At 35.2% G+C, this 20,457-nt stretch overlaps 2 protein-coding genes and 1 non-coding gene across 5 annotated transcripts in view; 2 read left to right on the top strand and 1 right to left on the bottom strand.

Moving 5' to 3' along the window:
* Positions 1–14,372, top strand: part of LOC106165021 (ubiquitin carboxyl-terminal hydrolase 34) — a 44,168-nt gene extending 29,796 nt beyond the window's left edge. For all 3 annotated transcript variants that reach the window (XM_087005190.1, XM_087005189.1, XM_087005188.1), the window contains 17 exons: positions 299–396; positions 617–698; positions 1,066–1,151; positions 2,134–2,324; positions 2,881–3,058; positions 3,587–3,744; positions 7,467–7,545; positions 7,943–8,069; positions 8,296–8,409; positions 8,811–8,915; positions 9,550–9,671; positions 10,182–10,305; positions 10,623–10,702; positions 11,126–11,263; positions 11,594–11,731; positions 11,963–12,224; positions 12,527–14,372. In XM_087005190.1, the coding sequence (XP_086861316.1) occupies positions 299–396; positions 617–698; positions 1,066–1,151; positions 2,134–2,324; positions 2,881–3,058; positions 3,587–3,744; positions 7,467–7,545; positions 7,943–8,069; positions 8,296–8,409; positions 8,811–8,915; positions 9,550–9,671; positions 10,182–10,305; positions 10,623–10,702; positions 11,126–11,263; positions 11,594–11,731; positions 11,963–12,224; positions 12,527–13,062 (2,618 nt within the window). In that variant the 3' untranslated portion in view covers positions 13,063–14,372. The remainder of the gene's footprint in view (positions 1–298; positions 397–616; positions 699–1,065; positions 1,152–2,133; positions 2,325–2,880; positions 3,059–3,586; positions 3,745–7,466; positions 7,546–7,942; positions 8,070–8,295; positions 8,410–8,810; positions 8,916–9,549; positions 9,672–10,181; positions 10,306–10,622; positions 10,703–11,125; positions 11,264–11,593; positions 11,732–11,962; positions 12,225–12,526) is intronic.
* On the top strand, positions 3,316–3,446 carry LOC112041323 (small Cajal body-specific RNA 8). The gene has a single exon (XR_002886200.2).
* LOC106165145 (activator of 90 kDa heat shock protein ATPase homolog 1) lies at positions 13,688–20,398 on the bottom strand. The gene is made up of 9 exons (XM_013543246.2): positions 20,208–20,398; positions 18,212–18,291; positions 17,919–18,029; positions 17,223–17,308; positions 16,852–16,972; positions 16,526–16,590; positions 16,122–16,277; positions 15,758–15,862; positions 13,688–15,341 (listed from the first exon to the last, which is right to left on the bottom strand). The coding sequence occupies exons 1-9, from the start codon at positions 20,285–20,287 to the stop codon at positions 15,117–15,119; spliced, it is 1,029 nt and encodes a 342-aa protein (XP_013398700.1). The 5' UTR covers positions 20,288–20,398; the 3' UTR covers positions 13,688–15,116.
* Positions 20,399–20,457: the final 59 nt, after the last annotated feature.

The raw sequence follows: 20,457 nt of genomic DNA, 5'->3' as shown, positions 1-20,457 counted from the left end.
GCCTGCACTGTGATCATTTACTTTGATCATAAACTGACATTGTTTGGCATTTCTTCACTTTAAATTGTCTGGATTGGATTTTTTTTTTTAGAGTTTCACATACTTTGACATTGTGCTTTCATTGCACTATTAATATTATTGTCTCATGAATCCTACTGTACTGGGAAAATTAATTTAGTGCCATTTTCTAACTGAATCAGTTTTTAAGTTAAGATCTTGAAAGTTGTAATTTCTGTCTGTGTTCAGTCAATTTTTAAGTAAATATCATGAAAGTCATAATTCCTGTCTGTGTTCCTAGCTGCTGCCCTGCTGTTGGTGTCTCTGGTCCCCAGCCCTCACTTCAGACAGGCCTACAGATCTGCCAGGAGTATCCTCAGTCCACACAAGGAGATCTCTGTAAGTTGAAATAACAATTTAATCATATTATAACCCGATAAATGTAAAATGAATAAATAAATAAATTAATTAATAAGTAAAGATGAAAAATCAATATCATATTGCTTGCAAACAATTTTCACTTTTCTTGTGTGAATTTGGGAAAAGAAAAGTTTTCATGTGGGATACAAACACTTATTACAAAACATGTGTTGCATGATATAATATGTATATGTTGTAGATGGGTCACGAGGCTCTGGCTGTGCTGCACCAGATATACATGGAGCTCCTGAGACTGTTGAGCAAAGCCAAGCATTATGTCGGTGAGGAAATAATTGCTGGCATGCTATTATGCATGTGCGTGTGAGAGTGACATGACCACACTCATGACTTAGGCATCAATCTGAAGAATACCATTAACCTTGATGGTTACAAGCTTATAATACCTAAGACGTTTACAACTTCTGCTTATTGGTGCATAATATACAGTTTTTCTGTACATATACCCAGTTATGTTCAGTACTCTAGTCTGTAAAATGAAAGCATATGTATTAGTCGCAGACACATTGCCAGGGCTGCCATTTATGAACCAAATTATCTCGAACTTTTTGTGTAATATTGAGTTTTTTAAATATTTTTTGTTAATCAGAGTGATGATTTTTGAGTGATATTATCTTTATTTCCATGCAGATGCCACAACCTACAGTACCACACAGCTGATGTCTTATTTTGCTCTCATGACCTACTGCCTGGTGTCTAAACAGGAGAAACTCATGGTAAGATATCATATTGTACTGCCTGGTGTCTTAACAGGAGAAACTCATGGTAAGATATCATATTCTACTGCCTGGTGTCTTAACAGGAGAAACTCATGGTAAGATATCATATTCTACTGCCTGGTGTCTTAACAGGAGAAACTCATGGTAAGATATCATATTGTACTGCCTGGTGTCTAAACAGGAGAAACTCATGGTAAGATATCACATTCTACTGCCTGGTGTCTTAACAGGAGAAACTCATGGTAAGATATCATATTCTATATCCTGGTGCCTAAACAGGAGAAACTCATGGTAAGATATCACATTCTACTGCCTGGTGTCTAAACAGGAGAAACTCATGGTAAGATATCATATTCTACTGCCTGGTGCCTAAACAGGAGAAACTCATGGTAAGATATCATATTCTACTGCCTGGTGCCTAAACAGGAGAAACTCATGGTAAGATATCACATTCTACTGCCTGGTGTCTAAACAGGAGAAACTCATGGTAAGATATCATATTCTATATCCTGGTGCCTAAACAGGAGAAACTCTTGGTAAGATATCATATTGTACTGCCTGGTGTCTAAACAGGAGAAACTCATGGTAAGATATCATATTGTACTGCCTGGTGTCTAAACAGGAGAAACTCTTGGTAAGATATCATATTGTACTGCCTGGTGCCTAAACAGGAGAAACTCATGGTAAGATATCATATTCTACTACCTGGTGTCTAAACAGGAGAAACTCATGGGAAGATAACATTTTCTACTGCATGGTGTCTACACATGGGAATGAGGCAAGTAATCCACATAACAGTTGAATTTGTAAAAGCAACACAGCACTGCTCAGAAGAAAAGACTATGTACCAGTTTAAATACAAAGTCAAAGATTTGACCAGTACAGCAGAGAAAAAAAGCTTAAAATTGCAGCTACAGACAAATCAAAGAAGCTTTACAGTATGCTCTGAATTATTTACACCCGCTTGTTTATATTCCAGTTTTCCCCTTTCTTCCTGGACCTGTGGCAGCTTTTCCAGCCCAAGCTGTCAGAGCCCCCTATAGCAGTTAACCACAACAAGCAGGCCTTGCTGTTGTTTTGGTACCAGGTGTGTAACGAGACCCAGGAGAACATACGACTCATCACCTCCAACCCTCATGTCACCAAGAACATTGCATTTAACTATATACTGTAAGTGATATTGATGTTGTACTGTTATTGACATTGTACTCCAAATGAAAGTGCACTATAAGTTGCATTGTTGTTGTACTGTAAATGATACTGATACTGTACTGTTAGTGATATACTGTACTGTTAGTGATATTGTATTGTAAGTTGAATGGTTGATGTATTATAAATGTTGTTGGTCAGTAAGATTTTGCATGGCACATAGAAATAAGTGATACTGATTTTAAAAAGTGCCCAAAACTACTTTACATGTAATTAACTCTCTCCAGGATTGTTTACACATGGCATTTATAATAAGTGAATATGTGACTTTAATTAAATAATACTGTAAGATTGTATTGAGGATATTTAATCATATTATTTTGTGCATTTATGTTCTGAAAATGTGGAGCCCAACTGTTACTTATATTATTGACAGTGATAACACCTAAATATATTATTGAAGGGTTTTGAATAGGCATTGCACAGGAGGAAAGATATTACCAGTTAGATAAAGGTTATGGAATTAAAAGATATCTGTCTTCAACTGTATTCATACATCTTTGTCTTCCTATTTCAGTGCAGACCATGATGACCAAGAGGTTGTCATATTCAACAGATGTATGCTGCCTGCTTACTATGGGATATTAAGGATGTGCTGCCACGTGTCCCGTAACTTCACAAGGCAGCTTGCCCAGCACCAGAACATACAGTGGGCTTTCAAAAATATCACCCCATATCCAGCTCAGTACACAGCTGTGAGTATACTGCCAGTGATTTACAACAATCTTGTACTGAAAAACATAATTATTTCATTTTTCATGTAATAAAAAAAAAACGAATTCCCATAATACATAGACGTTTTATCATATAGTTAATAAAAGAATCATTGTTAAAAACAAAGAAAATTGATTTATGATTTGCATCAAGCATGTAGACTCTCTGACTCTCTCTCTCTCTCTCTCTCTCTCTCTCACACACACACACACACACACACACACACACACATGAACACTGGGAGACTTGATACACACCTGTGCTACTAAGATGGCTTCAGATGTCACTATTTCTCCCTAGAGTATTTTGCTCTCTGATGACCACAGGACCTCAAGTAGCACACTGTGGACAGATACGGGGCAGACACAGACCACTGGTCATTTAATGCACTTTTGAATAGCAATTCTTTTATAACATTGGATCAAAGTCTATCATTCTGGCTTAATTTTCCCAATTTGATTTCTTAATATATGCATATGTTACATAAGTTATTTTGGCCCATATTTTAGGCTGTTGAAGAGTTGTTCCGACTCATGAAACTCATGGCGACCAAGTATCCTGAGAGCACAGAGGATGAAGTGAAGGCTGTTACCCATTTCAAACGTGTCACACTGCAGATGTACCTGGAGACTTTGGACTCCCGGACTCAGTGGCAGACCATGATCATGTAAGGCAACTGGGAGGTTGAATGGGGAATTTGAGTAGTTAAAATAACATTTATTTGGGATTTAATTACAGAGCTATCCAATATGTCATTTTAACAAAAAAAAAAAAAAAAAAAAACTGTACCTTATTGGAAGATATCCTCCACTCTTTTGGTAACTGAGATCTCTTTGAGATTTATCCTGTTTCTATTATTACAAAAAAAAAAATGTGGTGATATCCTGTGTTTGACAGTGCCATTAGAATGAATGGCAGATTGTTGCATTTACATCAGACAGTCTATGATGTCAAAGGGGGGGGGGGGGGGGGGGGGGGGGCACAAATGAGCCATATTGCTAAGTCATTAGGTCAATTGTTATAATACAATGTATCTGTGCTAAAAATTTTGATATAGGAGATGAAGGTTAATATTGGTCTTGTATTGTCTCATTTGAGCTGGTTTCATCATTCATTACTTAGATACCTAATTGCAATTTTGAGTAAAGAAGTATAGATCTTGTAACAGGTATTTTTCTTAATAATATGAGACCCAAGATATGGAGTATACATATTTTTCAGTCTCTTTTACATAATGAACAGATGCAGAAAATCAAAATTATAACTAAAATATTTCTAAATGTTGCTGATAGAAATCGCCTCATGCCACATATTATCTAGTTACACAGGGTGAAATCCTTTTCATATGCAAATACTCACATTGCCAGTAGACCATAGCAGGCTTGAGGGGTATTTAAAAATTATGCGATTTGTTTAATGGCTTTTTTAATTTCATCATTGTTATGATTATTTTATTATCAGAATTTTCCAAAAATAAGTTGTTAAGATATGATGTGACGCTTGTTGAAATGCACCCTTGTCAAAATTTTTGAAAATTCAATGCTAAATATATCCCAAACCAAAAGAATTATGGGAAAAATTACTACAGAAGTCTGACCGAAAGTCATATGTGGAGATTCCAAATATGCCCTTGGATTTGACTTTTGACCTTTTTTTCAAGGTCAAACAAGCCAAAATTTTCTAAAAATGGGAATTTTCTGTAAAAAAAAAATTTGTTTGTGCTAATTTTTGGAAACTACGCAGCCCTAAGCTATCGTGTTATAGTGAGGGGTTATCATTGGGGACTCCTTTCATCTTTGGGAGTTTGGGGTCAATCGGTGCATTTTCACGGGAGAAGCAGCCATTAGATACCGAAACTGAAAACTCGCTCTGAATCTGGAACGGTAAATGCCAGAGACCTCTTTTTTATTGCATTTTGTAGACCTTGTCAAGTGCAATACTGGAGGTGGTGTCCATTTTTTTGTTTTTGATATGGTTTAGGCGTTGCCCTATATCAAAAATTACAACATCGCAATATTCAGTGGGGAAAATGTGAAATACTCCAAAATTAGCAGAGATACACCCATAGTTACTATTGAACTTGAATAGGAAGTCATATACTGGTAATCTAACTGTGACCTTGAAATTGACCTTTGACCTACTTTTCATGATGAACTGCACTTTGCAAGTTTTCTGATCTTTATATCTCCAAAACTGGCAAAGATATGCCCATAGTTACTATTGAACTTGAATAGGAAGTCATATACTGGTAATCTAACTGTGACCTTGAAATTGACCTTTGACCTACTTTTCATGATGAACTGCACTTTGCAAGTTTTCTGATCTTTATATCTCCAAAACTGGCAAAGATATGCCCATAGTTACTATTGAACTTGAATAGGAAGTCATATACTATGACCTTGAAATTGACCTTTGACCTACTTTTTCACCACAAACTGAACTCTGCATATTTTCTTGCCCCTCATATCTTCAAAACTAGCAGAGATCTGCCCACTGTTGTCCCTAGGTTTTCTCTTTTGTCAACAAATACGCAATACTGATAACACATTTCAAGGAAAACCAATAGGCCTATTGTCTAGAAAATCACAGGAGTGATCAGTGTTAGGAAAATACAGCTCAATTTGAACATCTGCTTGATTTGAACAGTTATGTTTGTTCGATTATTTATTTTTATTTTTATTTATTATTATTGTTTTTTTTTTTTTTGTTGCATATTTTGAGAACTCTTGTTTATTGCATTTTATAGAGCTTGTCAAGCACAAGACTGGTGGTGGTGTTCATTTTTTGGGGGTGGGGTTTCCATGAGAATGCGCTTACTCCAGCTGGTGGTACAATATCCAGAGGCGGTATCGCCTCTCTGATCCTCTAGTTTGGATCTTCTAATTAATTTGTATAAAGCCAGAATTAAACATTGGTCTGGTAACAAAAGTTGGTATTAATAAAGTTTTTGGAACTTGAAATGGTCAACATCATTTGTAGGTCACGAGTTTTAACTTGCGATCTCATTAGTCAAAAGTTTTTGGCACCTTTACAAAGGGGATTGTAAGGGTTTTTATGTAAAAGGCTTTTTTTCTCAACAAACTACTAATCTTTAACCACTTCTTAGGTTCCACAAATTCAGAGGTAGGCTGTCAAATTTGTTGTGATAATGTTGCCCCTTATTAAGACTTTTTGATTTTTGATGTCACAAAATAATTTTGTAATGATTAAAAAAGTTTAAAAAGATTAAAACAATTATATTTTTACTGTTATGCTAATTTTTTTGTACTCTTTTTTTGAATACAGAATTTGGAGTAAAGGAACAACATAGGTTGGCTTAAGTTAAACACAAACCCCTTTAGAGCCTTTTAACATCAAACTGGTCATTACTATCACCATTAGCATAGCCATTTCTTAAATACAAGTTGGATAAGTGTAAATTATTTGGATCTTAAAGTGATAATAACTCTTCGTTTCGAATGAATTTTCCTGGAGTAAACAACAATTTTCCCATACTTACCAATGGTTAATGAATCCATTTTTACATTCAAATTTAGTCCCTGGTTTTTTTCTAAAAAGTTTGTTTTTTTGTTAAAATCTCTTAAGAGATTTTAACAGAGTATAGCCATCAATGGAGGTCACGTGGTCTAAAGACAAGCTCAAATATCAGAATAATAGCTATAACAGCCGTTTTTGTGGGAAAACAGAATATTTTATATTTTTATGAGTCATTCACAATATTTTTATTGTGAAATACAGATTTCATACGAAGAGTTATTATCCCTTTAATTGATTCGTATAATGCCAGAATTAAACACAGGTTAGGTGACCACTGTTTGTTTTATTATGTTTTAAGGATGTTTTAAGTAAAATAGTAGTGAATATTCTAAAATTTTTGTCCCCCTGTAAAGAGATTCATGTCTTCCACAGGGTAAAATCCTTTTATATGCAAATACTCACATTGCCATTAGGCTAAACAGGGTTTGAGGGGTATTAATTTTGTCATTTTTCTAACTATTTTATTATCAAAATTCCCCAAAAATTAGTTGTTGAGATATGATGTGCTAGAAAATGCTATGGGAATAAGTAATAATTATTTGGATCTTCTAATTAATTTGTATAATGCCAGAATTCAACACAGGGCAGGTAACAAAAGTCAGTATTATAAAGGGTTTGGAACTGAAAGGGTTGATTACGTTTGTAGGTCACGAGTTTTAGCTCGCGATCTCATTAGTCAAAAGTTTTTGGCACCCTTACAACAGGTATTGTAGGGGTATTCTTGTAATGGTCTTTTTAGCAGCATGGCATTGGCGGTACGCATGATTATAGTCCTGAGACAAATGGCACCTTTGCTGTCAATATTTCCCATTTTCAAAGCCTAGGGTCTCAACATATTGTCTTCTATCACAGGGCCATGAAAACTTTAGTGGATACTATAGATGACAAGCTGTTGGTGCTGTATCAGAATGGGTTGTCCATGATTGCTGAGGTAAGTTTGATCTGTGGATAGTAGTCATAATAGTCAATGGAAATTTCTTAAATTTTCTCCATTGTTATTTTTAACTTGAAAGACTTAGGTGAATAAACTTTTCTTTTTTTTTTTTGTTTATTCCTTTTTTTTATTAATGTTCTTTTTTGTGCAGAACCTTTATTGAAAAGAATGTAGCTTTTTTCATAGAGTGTCAAACATTGAATAGGCTTTATAACTGGACTTGATATTAAATGAACAGAGTATGCAGCCTAATCTTGAGTTACATAATTATGTTATTGATATATTGAGTAATGTATTGAACTAAATGACTCGCCCACCATCTTATGTATTACTGCCACTTACATGATAGGCCTTGAGATAAATATATTGACATGCACCATCTTTTTGATCCCAGGCATTCCAGATGTTGCATATGATGTACCATGAGGCCACAGCCTGCCATGTGACTCAGGATCTGGTGGACCTCCTTACTATACTGCTGGGAGTATTGAAAACTGCCAGACAGTATGTGGACAGGAGACGTAAGTATGAATACTTGGATCTCATGGACCTCTGCTTTGTATTTCTGGGTGTCTTGTCACTAAAGTAAAGATTTTATTTTATTTATTTATTTATTTATTTATTATTATTTTTTTTTTGTATTATTATTATTATTTGTGTGGGGGGTGGGGGGTCTTACTCCAAAAATATAAGTAAGTGAATCAAAATGTTTCCACACATGTTTTACTCCCCATGATAATGTTCCAGATGCAGAAGTGAAGAGCTGCCTCCACAGTTGGAAGGATCGTATGGATCTGGTGAGGAAGCTGTTGACCCTACTCAATGCTTACACCCCTCCAGAAATAAGACAGGTGGCAGTGGGTGAGTATGATAAGATCAATTTCAGTTTTAAATGAAAGACAAATTGCAAATGAATGATTTTGATCTAAGATGGAAATGTGTTAAAATGTCCTCAAAATCTAAATGGGTTATTTTCCTCCAAACAATAACATTGAGTGCATATTGAACACATTTTTTGATGGAACTGACAAAGTACAGTTGTACTTCCACTTCAAGCACTGAGAAATCAGTAGAAGAAAAAGACTAAATGGGAGACCCGTTTTTAGGGGTATTTTCTTCCAGTAATATGCCAGACCTCAAAATATAATGTAAAGAGTTTGCCCAGTATATTAGCTAGTTCTTAGGTTTAAAGCTGAGATTTAAATTTACTGACACGAGTATTGCTTACATCAAACTTTTTATCTCTTTATCTCTTACTTCAGATGTTTGTAAAGAGATGCTGCTCCTATACCAAAGTGAGTGTCTGCAGACTGTGGTACCCATCCTTTCTCACGCACATAGTTCATTCCAGGAAAATAACGTACCAAGTAAGTACTGCACATTATGATAATACCAACATCTGTACACATGGGTAAACAAGTGGATTTTATGCAGACTCTAGTAAATCATTGTGGTAAAAGTAGGTAATGGCTTTCCCCTTGCTTAGCACTTGGCTTGTATTTAATGAAAAATTAGCAACTTATTCTGCATTATCATTTCTGGATTAAGATTATTTATTTAGATATTTCACCGAGTCAGAACAAGTTCTTATTACCTTGCCATATGTAAGCCATACTACATGGTTGTTTTAACTTTACCCTGAGTAAACCTCAAAGTGACCAATAACAGTGTGTGATTGTTTAACTGTTGTCATTCTTTGCAACATGTGAATCGAATTTTTGTGCCAAATGGAACCATTTCCCAGCCATTTGTTTAGTGAATATATTTGAAGAAAAGAGTTTAAAAAATGGGTCATGGGCCTTTATATCAGAGATTGAGTAGTAAGACCTGATTGTTCAACTGTTTATTTTTATGAAAGTAGACCACTTAGTTTCTTCTTTAACTCCAGTCAACATGTTACCATTGTTAATGGCAGACAATAACTAGTGTGACTTCGAATTACCGACTGTTAATTTTTACAAAAGTAGCCAAAATTCTCAAGTTTGTAATCTGTCATTTCAGTCAACATGGGACCATTCTTTCCAAGAAGGGGCCAAAAGCTGTTATCTTCCAAGTCTAATGTACGCCCACCGCGGCCACAGTTCCAGATGCTCCTGCATAACAACCAGCTTGAGGCTACAAAGGTAGGAGATTGACTGCAGTAAATTTGAAAATAGCAAAGGTGTAATAAAAATCAGATATTTTAGGTGAGCCTAGATGTATTTAGTTCATGCGTAAAGAATGTTATGATGATTATAAAACATCAAGTTGAGGTGATATGAACAAAGATTTTTTTTTCAAATCGGTTCCTTGATTAACTTTTTGATAGGCTTTGTAAGTCAAGATATAGATTCAGTGTGGTGTGTGCGTAGTTGAAACAGTGACCCCATTTAACTCTTGGAAGAGTCAGTCTAAGAATTGATTGAAATCATCCTGATGCACTGTTCAAGAGTATAAACGAGTGTATTAATGGTAATAGGTCGAGCAAAATTACTTGTGGTGATTCAATTTCAAAAAGCACACACCTGGATGAGGCAAAAGGTGTTGCAGGAAATAAATCCAAAATATCTCACTGAATTAACTGTTTGTGTTTTATTTACTAAATTCTTTTTTAATAACCCTTATGAAGAAATCTGTGATTTTTGCTTCTCCAGGGTGTGGATGAATCCTATGACCAGGCCCTCCAGGAGTTCTTCTGGCCCTACTTCAGCTTTGTTGACTTGATCTGCAGGGTGGCAGTCAACCAGGAGAATATGACAGAGATGGTCATCAACCTCAGTAAGTAGTGTGTAGTCACAGTCATATATTAAGGCATCTCAGACATGTATAATTTTGTACCAACGTAAATATTTAATTACCATCAAATTGTAGAAACAAAGAGTTTACTGCAATATTTTTGACAGCAAGCGTCAAATGCACCCATGGGAATAAAGACAAAAAATTCCCCGACTAATATGATGATATTGAGAAGATTGTGAAGATGTTTAAATTCTTTTTCACTTTGATTAGTATTGTCATATAAAGGACAACAATAGATATGCCTAAGATATATGTTTGTGTTAATTTTTTACTTATGCAGGTACATTATTTTACAGGTGCTATGGTAGCCTATGAAGGTGTTCCTCTTCACTCTCCTTTCTTTCCAAAGCTCTGGTATGAGATCTATCATTCTGAGGTTAGTTGGTATTTAGAATTATTTGTGGAACATTTTTGATTTTAAAGGAATTATTTTAGCAAGACATGATTTGAAATAATTAGATTTGCTGTCAATAAACACAGTTCATCAAGCTATATAACAAGTAAAACCAAAAGCAATTTTATTGTGAAATTTTAAGAGAAAATAATAGGAGTCTTCACATGAACATGAACTCTTCTCGTAAATATTTTGAATATTTTAAAATTTTGACTTGTTGTTGAGTAAACTTTGACATGAACCAAACTTTTTTAAACTTTAAAATCACGTTCTGTTGGTAATATAAACAAGATATGGGTCCTCAATTATTGAAATATTTTTATCTAAGTGGGTACATTACTGATGTCAGCTGATATTTTTGTATTTGACCTATAGATATATCTAAGATAAAGTCTCATTTTTCAGCATGTGGACAAGAATTACATCAACATTCTGTGTAACAGCAGCTACTTCATTGACTACGTGGATGCCATTCTACTGGATGAGAGGCAATCCCTCAACAATCACGTCATCTACCAGTTTATGTGTACTTACTTCCCAAAGGTAATGAAATGCAAAATTGTGAGAAATGTGATATTTATAAGGTGTGTCTTGATTTTGATAATGGTCAATTTTCTGTCTTTGTTTTGTTCAGAAGAATAATGAGGAAGGGATTATCTTTCAGTTGTAATTAACCAAATGATAAGGATTATGATCATGATGATAATGACAGAGATATGTAAATAACTGTCAGATATAATATAAGTTTTATAAAACTTCATAGTCATAAAACTATTGCAGAGCTATTAATTTTACTAAATTAAGACCTATTACTAACTTTGACCAGGATCATGTACTGTAAGTTGTCATCAATTCTACTCGTTTTATCTCCAGATATGCCACCAGGTTTTAAATGACCAGGGTCACTCCCTTCTGGACAGTTTGATTGCATCCATCACTGCAGAGAAGTCGTCCCTGGAGAATGCCCAGACACACAAAGACATGCTGAACATTGCACACAGGTTAAATGGGGTACGTTTCACACTGTATCTGATAAATATGTAGGCGACAAATTGTTGGCTTCTATCAAAAGAGAGAAATGCTTGTTGGGGGGTGACCAGACAAAGATTTGCTAAACAACTTTTGGGGAGTGTTGAATATGAAAAGTCATCATTTAAACTTGAAGTATTGCATGCCATAAACTAACACATCAGCTAAGAGTGTGTGTTTGTATTCATGTAGGATTTTTTTTATCCTCCACAGGACCTGCGAGCCATGCTTCTCATTTTCTCAGTACAAGCTCCTCAGCACATCAATACCCTGCTGGCTTCAACCCTGGAGTACATTTTCCAGGTGTGCCAGGACTACCAGAAAGAGAGGGCAGAGATACTGGAGCAGGAACAGCAACAGAAGATGGCAGAGGAGGAGGAGGAGGAAAAGGTGGGGGCCACATCACAAGAAGGTGGTAAGAAGGATGCTGGCAGGGACATGGAGGAAGATGAAGAGAGTGATGAAGAAGATTCAGGTTTTTGTTTTTGCTATTTTAGATTGGAACATGAAATGCAAAAAAAAAAAAATTATTTGGTGTATAGAAATTGGTTACTCACATTAACGTAGCTAATAATTGTGCAACAGTTAGCTGTAGCTCTAAAAATAAGTTTGTTGTATACTGTTGTTTTTTTCTTTAAAAAAATTGATAACATGTTCATTTCCCAGTATCCTCTTACAATAAATGGGGTTAAAAGTTACCAAAGCTCTTGTATAAAGTAAAATAGGCATTAAATATATAATGGGTTTATATTTGTGAACCAAATGATATTGTTGCAGATAATGCAATTGCCCCAGCAAAGAAGAGGAGAATAAGCAGTGAAAAAGAAGATTCTGTTGAGAAGTCAGAAGTCCCACTAAAAACATCTGATGTCAAGGAAAGTAGTAAAGACAGTGACAGTGATGTCATTGTACCAGAGGGCAGTGGGAGCCATGACAAGCTTTCTGAACAACTAGAGAAAAAGGCAGTTGATGAAGAAGTTGCCACTTGCAGCACTGGCACAAAGGAAGAAAAAGAGAGAGCAGAAAAAGGCATCGAGACTCACACTGAAGAAAAGAAACTAACGACAGAAGACACAGGGGGTAAAAACATGGAAGATAAATCTGACAATAAAACGAAAACTGGTGATAAAAAAGAAAATGCTTCTAGTCACAAAGGAAAAGCGGCTCACAAAGAGAAACCTACCTGGGTAGACTATGTAATTCGTAACATTGAGTGCATATTTAACATGTTTCGTAAAAGAACTGACAAAGTACAGGAAACAAGTTGTACTTCCACTTCAACTACTGAGAAATCAACAGAAGAAAAGGACTAAACCAGAGACCAATTTATGGTTTGTCAGAGATTTATCCATCTTTTTCTGTTCTGGCATAAATGACTGGAGAGACAAGACGTAAGGTTGGCATCATTTTAAATTTTATAGTAGCCCTTTTTCCGACATGTTTATTGCTTGATGTTTCACATTAAGTTCTGATACAGATGGTCACACTTGGCCACAAGCTCACAAACTATCCTTGTTCTTCAAACAAATATGATTTTTAAAGTGCCCTTACACTTGTGCAAGATTTTATTGTCTAGGTGTGCAATTTAAAATCTGATTGTTGTTGAATTTACTTTGCATACAATTGTAGAGAGAAGTTGACCAGAATGGTAACTTGACAGTTAATACAAGTATCCCGGTGACAACCAACCACAATCAAACTTTTTGTGCAATTCAGTAGCATAATGGTTGTGCTGTTGGAATGGATATTTTCAGTAATGTTGCTTCAGTGTTTACTGCACATTAGAGAAAAAGTACAATGGTTGTTTATTGCAGCATAGGATCAGATTGATCAGCTTTTAAAACCGTTTTTAAAACTGGTATTAATTTAGCCTCCCTTTACTGACAACAGGATAAGGATTTCTTTTTTTTTTTTTTTAATGATTTAAAAATTAGATTCAAACACATTAAGGAATCTGAACAGTTTGGGTGAAAAGCAAGTTGATATCAAGTTCAGCAAAAACATTTCAATCATCATTTACAATATACACCGAGGATGTGGGTTTAACGACATCCTGCCATGTATTGTATGGCATTCTGTGCATTTATGTTACAGCTCATCACAAAAAGATTCTTTGTTCCAAGGTTTATATAAATTTAATATGTTTAATGTATTGGTATTGCTAAGTATCAGTGTTACTGGTTGATCAAGTGGATGACATACTTGGCAGCCATCTTGGTTATGGATGCCTTGTTGGATTTATGTAGTTGTCTGTGAAAAATGAGTGTAAATACTACAAAGGGGAACTTTAAATTCCATGCATTAGATTAAAATGTTATAAATTCTATGTGTTATGTGCTTCAAGGCATCTACATGTACGTCTTAAGTAGAAATGTCCTAATTGTTTAAAACAGCATTGTGTTATAGTACGGTGGTGCTTATCAAATTATATGGATAGACTATATCCAGTCGAGTTGCCATTAACCAGTTACATGCATCAAAGTAAGAATATTTGCATACTCTAGTTTTTTCTCATATCATTTTTTATTATGACATGTGAAAAAAGAGACATCAAGATGTTTATGTAGCACAAGTAGGTTTCTCAAACTCAAGGAAAACTAATAAAATGTAGGATTCAAAACCACCTTCACTTTTCTTGGTTTCAGTATCATTGACAAGGTTAATTGTAAACAATTTACCTCTTTTAATATGTTAATATCATGCATTTCATTTTTATTCCTGATTTTTTCTAAAACTATTTATCCTGATCAATTTTTAAATTGGACAGAAGGCAAAACTATATCCACAATATCTTAATCTCCTCTCCTTTTCCTTGTAGAAAAAAAGTGAAATCTGGTTTATATCGCATTATTTCAGGATGCTTTACTATAATTCCTTCTCTCTAACTAAATACTTGGAAATGACAAAAATTAACATACTTTTGACACTTCTTGAACACGGTTTCACATTTTTGAAAGTTTGTAGAAGCAGAGCTTAACTTGGTGACTTTATAGCAAACTTTTATCCATGCACAAAATGATAACATACATTGTGAAATTGGGTTACAAATGGATCCACTCCCTGTCAGAATGCTTCAATGGTGTGGAAAGTAAGCCAATTTATAGCATAGATAAAACACTACCACCTGGTGATAATGTAACCAGTAGAAAGGGGCGTGGGGCAGAATATGTGCTTCATGGCCCTAACAATAAATGTAACCTTAAGCTTGGGACATTTTTTAGCCATTGTAATTTGACCATGATATTTCTAAGCAACCATATCAGTAGGTTCTTTTTTTTTCAAATGTCCATTTTTTAAAGATATATAGTAATAAGTCTTACTCAAGAAGTTGATAATTTAACTATAAAACATTTCTTGTGATATTCCATCATATTAGCCTGACACCAAAACCAAATGTCTGTCGTATGCTTTCCCAGTAATATCTCTCCCAACCTTCTTTAGTGCGTTCAAACTCCGTGGAAGGAATACCAGTCTGTGTAATATGAAGGACAGTCTCGTCCTCCCCTTCTTTAAATTCAAAAGTTACATTAGAGTAATGTTCATCTGGCCAGTTCTGACAGCGCCATCGCATCTCTATCCTCTCGTGTGGAGTCTGCAAAGAGAAGAACATTTTACAGATATTAATAAATATAATATATAACACAACCACATGCTCCCACACGTACTCGCAATATCAAGAAAACTTGACTGGGAGCTACCACCAGTGTTCGGAATATAGAGGCCTTCACTCACTCTATTATCATATTACCTATTTAAAAAGTTGTGATGATCAGACATGAAACATTTCCACAGCTACCACACCCAACTGGATGGAGCATAAAACCACAGAAGATGCAACAAGATGTGAAATGTTGACAGCTGTGGGTTAGTTTTTTTTTTAATTAACCCATTATTTAAAGTAATGAAATAGTCATTTCAATTAAAACACAACTATGGTGTTTCATTTTCCTCTCATTTTGAAAGTTTTTGATATTATTATATAAATGTGAAGAGATGTGGCATATTTACCAAGTCTGTAAATGTTCCAGAGATATATCCATCAAACAAGACAAAACCTCCACCTTTTTCTGCTTCAAATGCTAACATAGAATTCCTGGTGAAAGCTTGAACCATCTGAAGTAAAAAGAAATCAAAATTCTTCCAAATAGTTTTCAAACCACTACAATTATCATCATCCTCCTTAAATGCAAAAAAGGTAACTCTATTAACACTAACATTTAAACGTCTTTAATCAAGACTACAATGATTTAGATAAAAACAAGTATGTATATACAAATGTCAGATTTCTCTTTTGTTCAATTTCAACATTAACAGTTGGTTTCTTGCATTATGTGTAACATGATAATGTGATGAGATTTCAAACAACACGTACCTCTTTTTCTGTCAAAGCTCTATACAAATCACTTGCTCTGCACTTAAATTTTTGTTTGTCTGTAAGTTTCTTTGTGTGAATCTTAACACCCACTGGTTTTGCGGAGTCGCCCATTATCGGCTTGGAGAGTTCTTGCTTGGCAAGATTTGTTGTAGCCTTTAAAAAGTGTTTTAAAAAATTTACATTTCAAACTTCAGTTCCTAGTGATTAGCATCTTATAAACCTACAGATTTATTCAACCATATTTTACAAAATTAGGAAAGGAGATATGAAAGTGTGAAAAAGAATTCAGACATTACCAAGAATACATTCATAGTTGCATACAAAACTTCTACACAAAAACACAGCAGTTGCACTTTTTTTTGAAGTAAAGCAAAAATGGTCAAGTTTACATATACACTTACAGGACTTGGCACTCTAGGTTTTTCAACTGCACCCTTAGCAGGAAGGATCATTCCTTGACTGAACTCTAGAATATACAGGTCCATATCATCAGCAATGTTTTGGTTTTCCTTTACATTTTCTTTTTTCATTTCGTAGTCTACATAATGCATTTACTTTGTTATTACCCAATAGCTATACAAACAATACTAATATCAATAGCTATTGATAAAAAAAAATTAAATTCAAAATAACAACAGCTTACTTCCTTGTTCTGCACTATTACTCAATCTTTTGATATATATTTTTTTTAAATCTATTTTTGTCTTAATTTTGTAGTATTACTTACCCACTTTTAAATCCTTAATATATTTGGCTATTTGCTCCTGTATCATGGGAGTCCCCTTCTTCCTAAGGATTTCTTTCACTTTAAATGCTTCATCAGATTCATTTTTAACTGTCACTATAACCTGTTTAAATATCATTTGCATCAATGTTGGAGGTAAAGAAAGTGGAAGTTAAACAAAAGTACTAATATATGGCTGGAAATAATTAATCTGTATGGATATATGACAAAAAGCATAAACTTCACTCAATAATAATAGAATCCATCTCCAACCTTAACAGCGATTCCTTCACATTTCTCAGAAGAAAAAAAATGTCAATACCTACAATTAAATGTAAAAACCTGCCATGCAATAATCAATAAAAGGAACTCACATCAATGTCACTTGGATCATTCTCCTCGCTCAGGTTAGGTATTTTTAGGGTCCCTTTATATTTAGTTTTACTGTCATCCAATTGTCCTACAATAATAAAAAAAAACATTTCTATCAACTTACTGTAATTCATATTACTTGGAAAGGCATGACACCAAATGTCCTTGCAATACAAGAAAATATCTTAAAGTTTGTGAAAACTGCTAAAATTTCAGCTAAGTAGTGTTTCAAAAAAAAAAAAAAAAAAAAAAAAAAAAAAAAAAAAAAAAGAAAAAAAAATTGCCCATACTGTGGATTTGACATTTCTTCCCCTTTCTAATGAAAAAAAAAAGATGCATCTGCTAAAATAGATTCTTCCCTAAACATAATGTTTAAAAAACAAAAATGAAATTTGTCCCACAATGCCATATACAGACAGTCAACACTCATTAATTTTGTCAGTTATGTCTGGTTTTCCCTCACTGTGATTGTCTGCACATTGCTTTTATCTCTCACTGGTGACCAAAGCCCATTTAGGTATACGAACTCCATTTATCATGGCCTTATTGTCTTTGATATGCTATTACACCAATTTTAAGGTAAATTCAACTTTGGTTTGGTGGCTAGCCAAGAATAGTCACCTAAGCTTAGCCAAAATAACTTTTTGTGTGGACTCAGTTTTATTAGCTGGTGACACAAAATCATTCAAAGTACAAACCTGTCCAATCAGCCTCCACTTCCCATTCATAAAAAAAGATTAGTTTTGCTTTTCTGTTACTTGCTGAAGCCTCCCCTTCAACCTTGGTCACCTCTTTTATTTCACACCAGCCTAATTAGAAAAAATGCACAGTAGTAAAGAAACTAATTCTACAGTTTTACAGAAAAAATGTAGCCAAAGATGGAAAAACTACATGGTCTTTGGTAAACTTTATGTCAAACTATTATGAAACCATTATACTACTTTCTTGTTTATGAAAATTTTAAAAATAACTTTAAGCAGAGTTTCCTTACCATCATCACATTCAACTTTTAAACCTGTCAAGAGGTTTTTAATTTTGTCTTTAGACCAGTTGGAAGCATTTTTCTCTGTCCTGAAATAAAGTGAAAAAATGCAACTCACTATATCAAAGAAATAAGTAACATGCACAAACACATACACATACATGTGGGCACGCCTACATGCACACACGCACACGCACACACACACGCACACACACACATATTGCTATTCAGCTATAATAAGATTATGGAATCCGGTTACGTACCTATACTCCCCCGCACCGATACTCCCCCACTTCTTTACATCCCCGCACCGATACTCCCCGCTTCTTTACATCCCCGCACCGATACTCCCTCGCACCGATACTCCCCCGCTTCTTTACATCCCCGCACCGATACTCCCCCGCACTGATGCTCCCGCGTACCGATACTCCGCAAAAACACTACTCCCCCAAGGCATAGATTCCCTTGGCTTTGTAAACCCCATTCGTAATTTACAACACTTTCTATGCTTTTTTTTTTCAAGATGCATCACCCTCTTGGGACACAGAATTGACTAATTTTATTCGAAATATATTGGGAAAAATAAAGAACATTACACGAAGTCAATCTCAGACTTTGTGTGCAGCTTGACAGTACGTAGGTCTACAGCTCTTCCTTGTGATTTTTGAGAAATGTTTTTGCAAAATTAATTTTGTTCTCCTACTGTACTCAGTAGTTACTGTATATATATTGTACGGTCTTTTATTTATTTATTTATTTATTTATTTATTTATTTATTTTTTATTAACTTAAGGCAAAGTTAGTTTTGATCTAAGATAACGCAGCTATGTCTTTTTTTCAGGCAACGATGAATTCGTAAAATTATTAAGTAATAAAAAAGAAGTGCTAAAGCGCTTCTTTTTCCGTCTTTTTCCTCCAACCTTCTTTTCTGCTCTTTAAGCTTCTTTCCCTTGTCTTTTGAATCTGAATTAGATTAGAATCTGAATTGAGCAAAATTCAAAAATTTTGAAAATTGTTGCACAACGAAATTGTCGAGACACGAGCATGCGTCGTGAGCGCGCCTTTTATACTCGCAGTCCCGTCTTGTTTTCGATTTTGTTCGTTATAGATGTGAGGGCGTGCGCCGTACTCAACACGCAAAGGGCTCTTTCTCCTTCATTTCTTGCGGCGTGCATCTTGGACCAGGCAAGTGTCACTTGCAAACCAATCGCAAACTCCTTAGAAAAGGAGCAAATTACGCTTGCGGCCTCGCTGTTCGCAGATTATTCGTAGAATCTATTGGAAATGTTCAATATCTTCCGTACGTGCTTACATACGTGCGAACTCGAAATTTCGCATAAAGGACTTGCGTAGTACATGAGATTCTCCGCAAAATTTGGACTTAAACGGGTCGTAGATTTTGATCCACTTACCTAGACTGACCCTAACCTGTATAATTAAATGGAGGGTTGACTCTGTTACTCCATCCTCAGTTTCGTCAAAATTGCATAGGGGGAGTAATGATGCGGGGGAGTATCGGTACGGGGGAGTAACGGTGCGGGGGAGTAACGGTGCGCGTATAACGGCAATTTTACAGGGGGTTTGTCGATGCGGGGATCTATCGGTGTGGGGTCGTATCGATGTGCATAATGCAAAAAATTACTAAGGGGGAGTATCGGTGCGGGGGAGTATTGGTGCGGGGGAGTAACGGTGCGGGGGAGTATCGGTGCGGGGGAGTAACGGTGCGGGGGAGTATCGGCATGACCCCTGGAATCCACAGATCTATTGTATGTGCCATCCTCTAACTGTTTACGGCAGGAGAATCCACATATTTGAATTCGTACATAAATTATAATAAAAAAATATCTAGTCTACCAGCTCACGATATCCTTTTCTATTCTTAATGAAAGACATAAAACATGATGATGTATTTTACTTGAGACTCAGTTTTTAGTTGAAGTTGTCATGGATATCTCCATCTCTTTAGTCTCTTTAGCTTGGGCATTTCTTGTAAAAAGTAACTTACCAATGCCAATTGTTAACATTTGTTGCGTCAGCTCTCTCTTCTACGATCCAACGAGGATCTCCTTCACCCCACTTCGCCATGATATTCCAAAAAATGAAACAAAAATACTAAGGCTTGGGCAAATAATAACGGTGAACTTTCTCGAAAACACGAGTCCTATTAATCGGAAGTTGCTTTGACATATGCTTCCGGTTTATTTTGCCTGATGGGAAATATATATATATAATATATGAAATGTTACATCAATTTC

Source organism: Lingula anatina, chromosome 2 (genome assembly GCF_051362555.1).
Source record: "Lingula anatina isolate TDL-2025a chromosome 2, LinAna3.0, whole genome shotgun sequence".
In the NCBI taxonomy this organism is placed as follows: Eukaryota; Metazoa; Brachiopoda; class Lingulata; order Lingulida; family Lingulidae; genus Lingula; species Lingula anatina.
Note: the sequence above shows the minus strand (reverse complement) of the source record. Positions and strands in the feature narration are given on the sequence as shown.

What these genes read in the sequence shown, in the direction of transcription:
- LOC106165145 (XM_013543246.2), bottom strand. Translation starts at nt 20,287, where the DNA reads ATGGCGAAGTGGGGTGAAGGAGATCCTCGTTGGATCGTAGAAGAGAGA. An exon ending in AGTGGAGGCTGATTGGACAG is followed by an intron (nt 17,309 to 17,918) that starts GTTTGTACTTTG and finishes TTATTATTGTAG; the next exon opens with GACAATTGGATGACAGTAAA. An exon ending in CTGGAACATTTACAGACTTG is followed by an intron (nt 15,342 to 15,757) that starts GTAAATATGCCA and finishes TTCTCTTTGCAG; the next exon opens with ACTCCACACGAGAGGATAGA.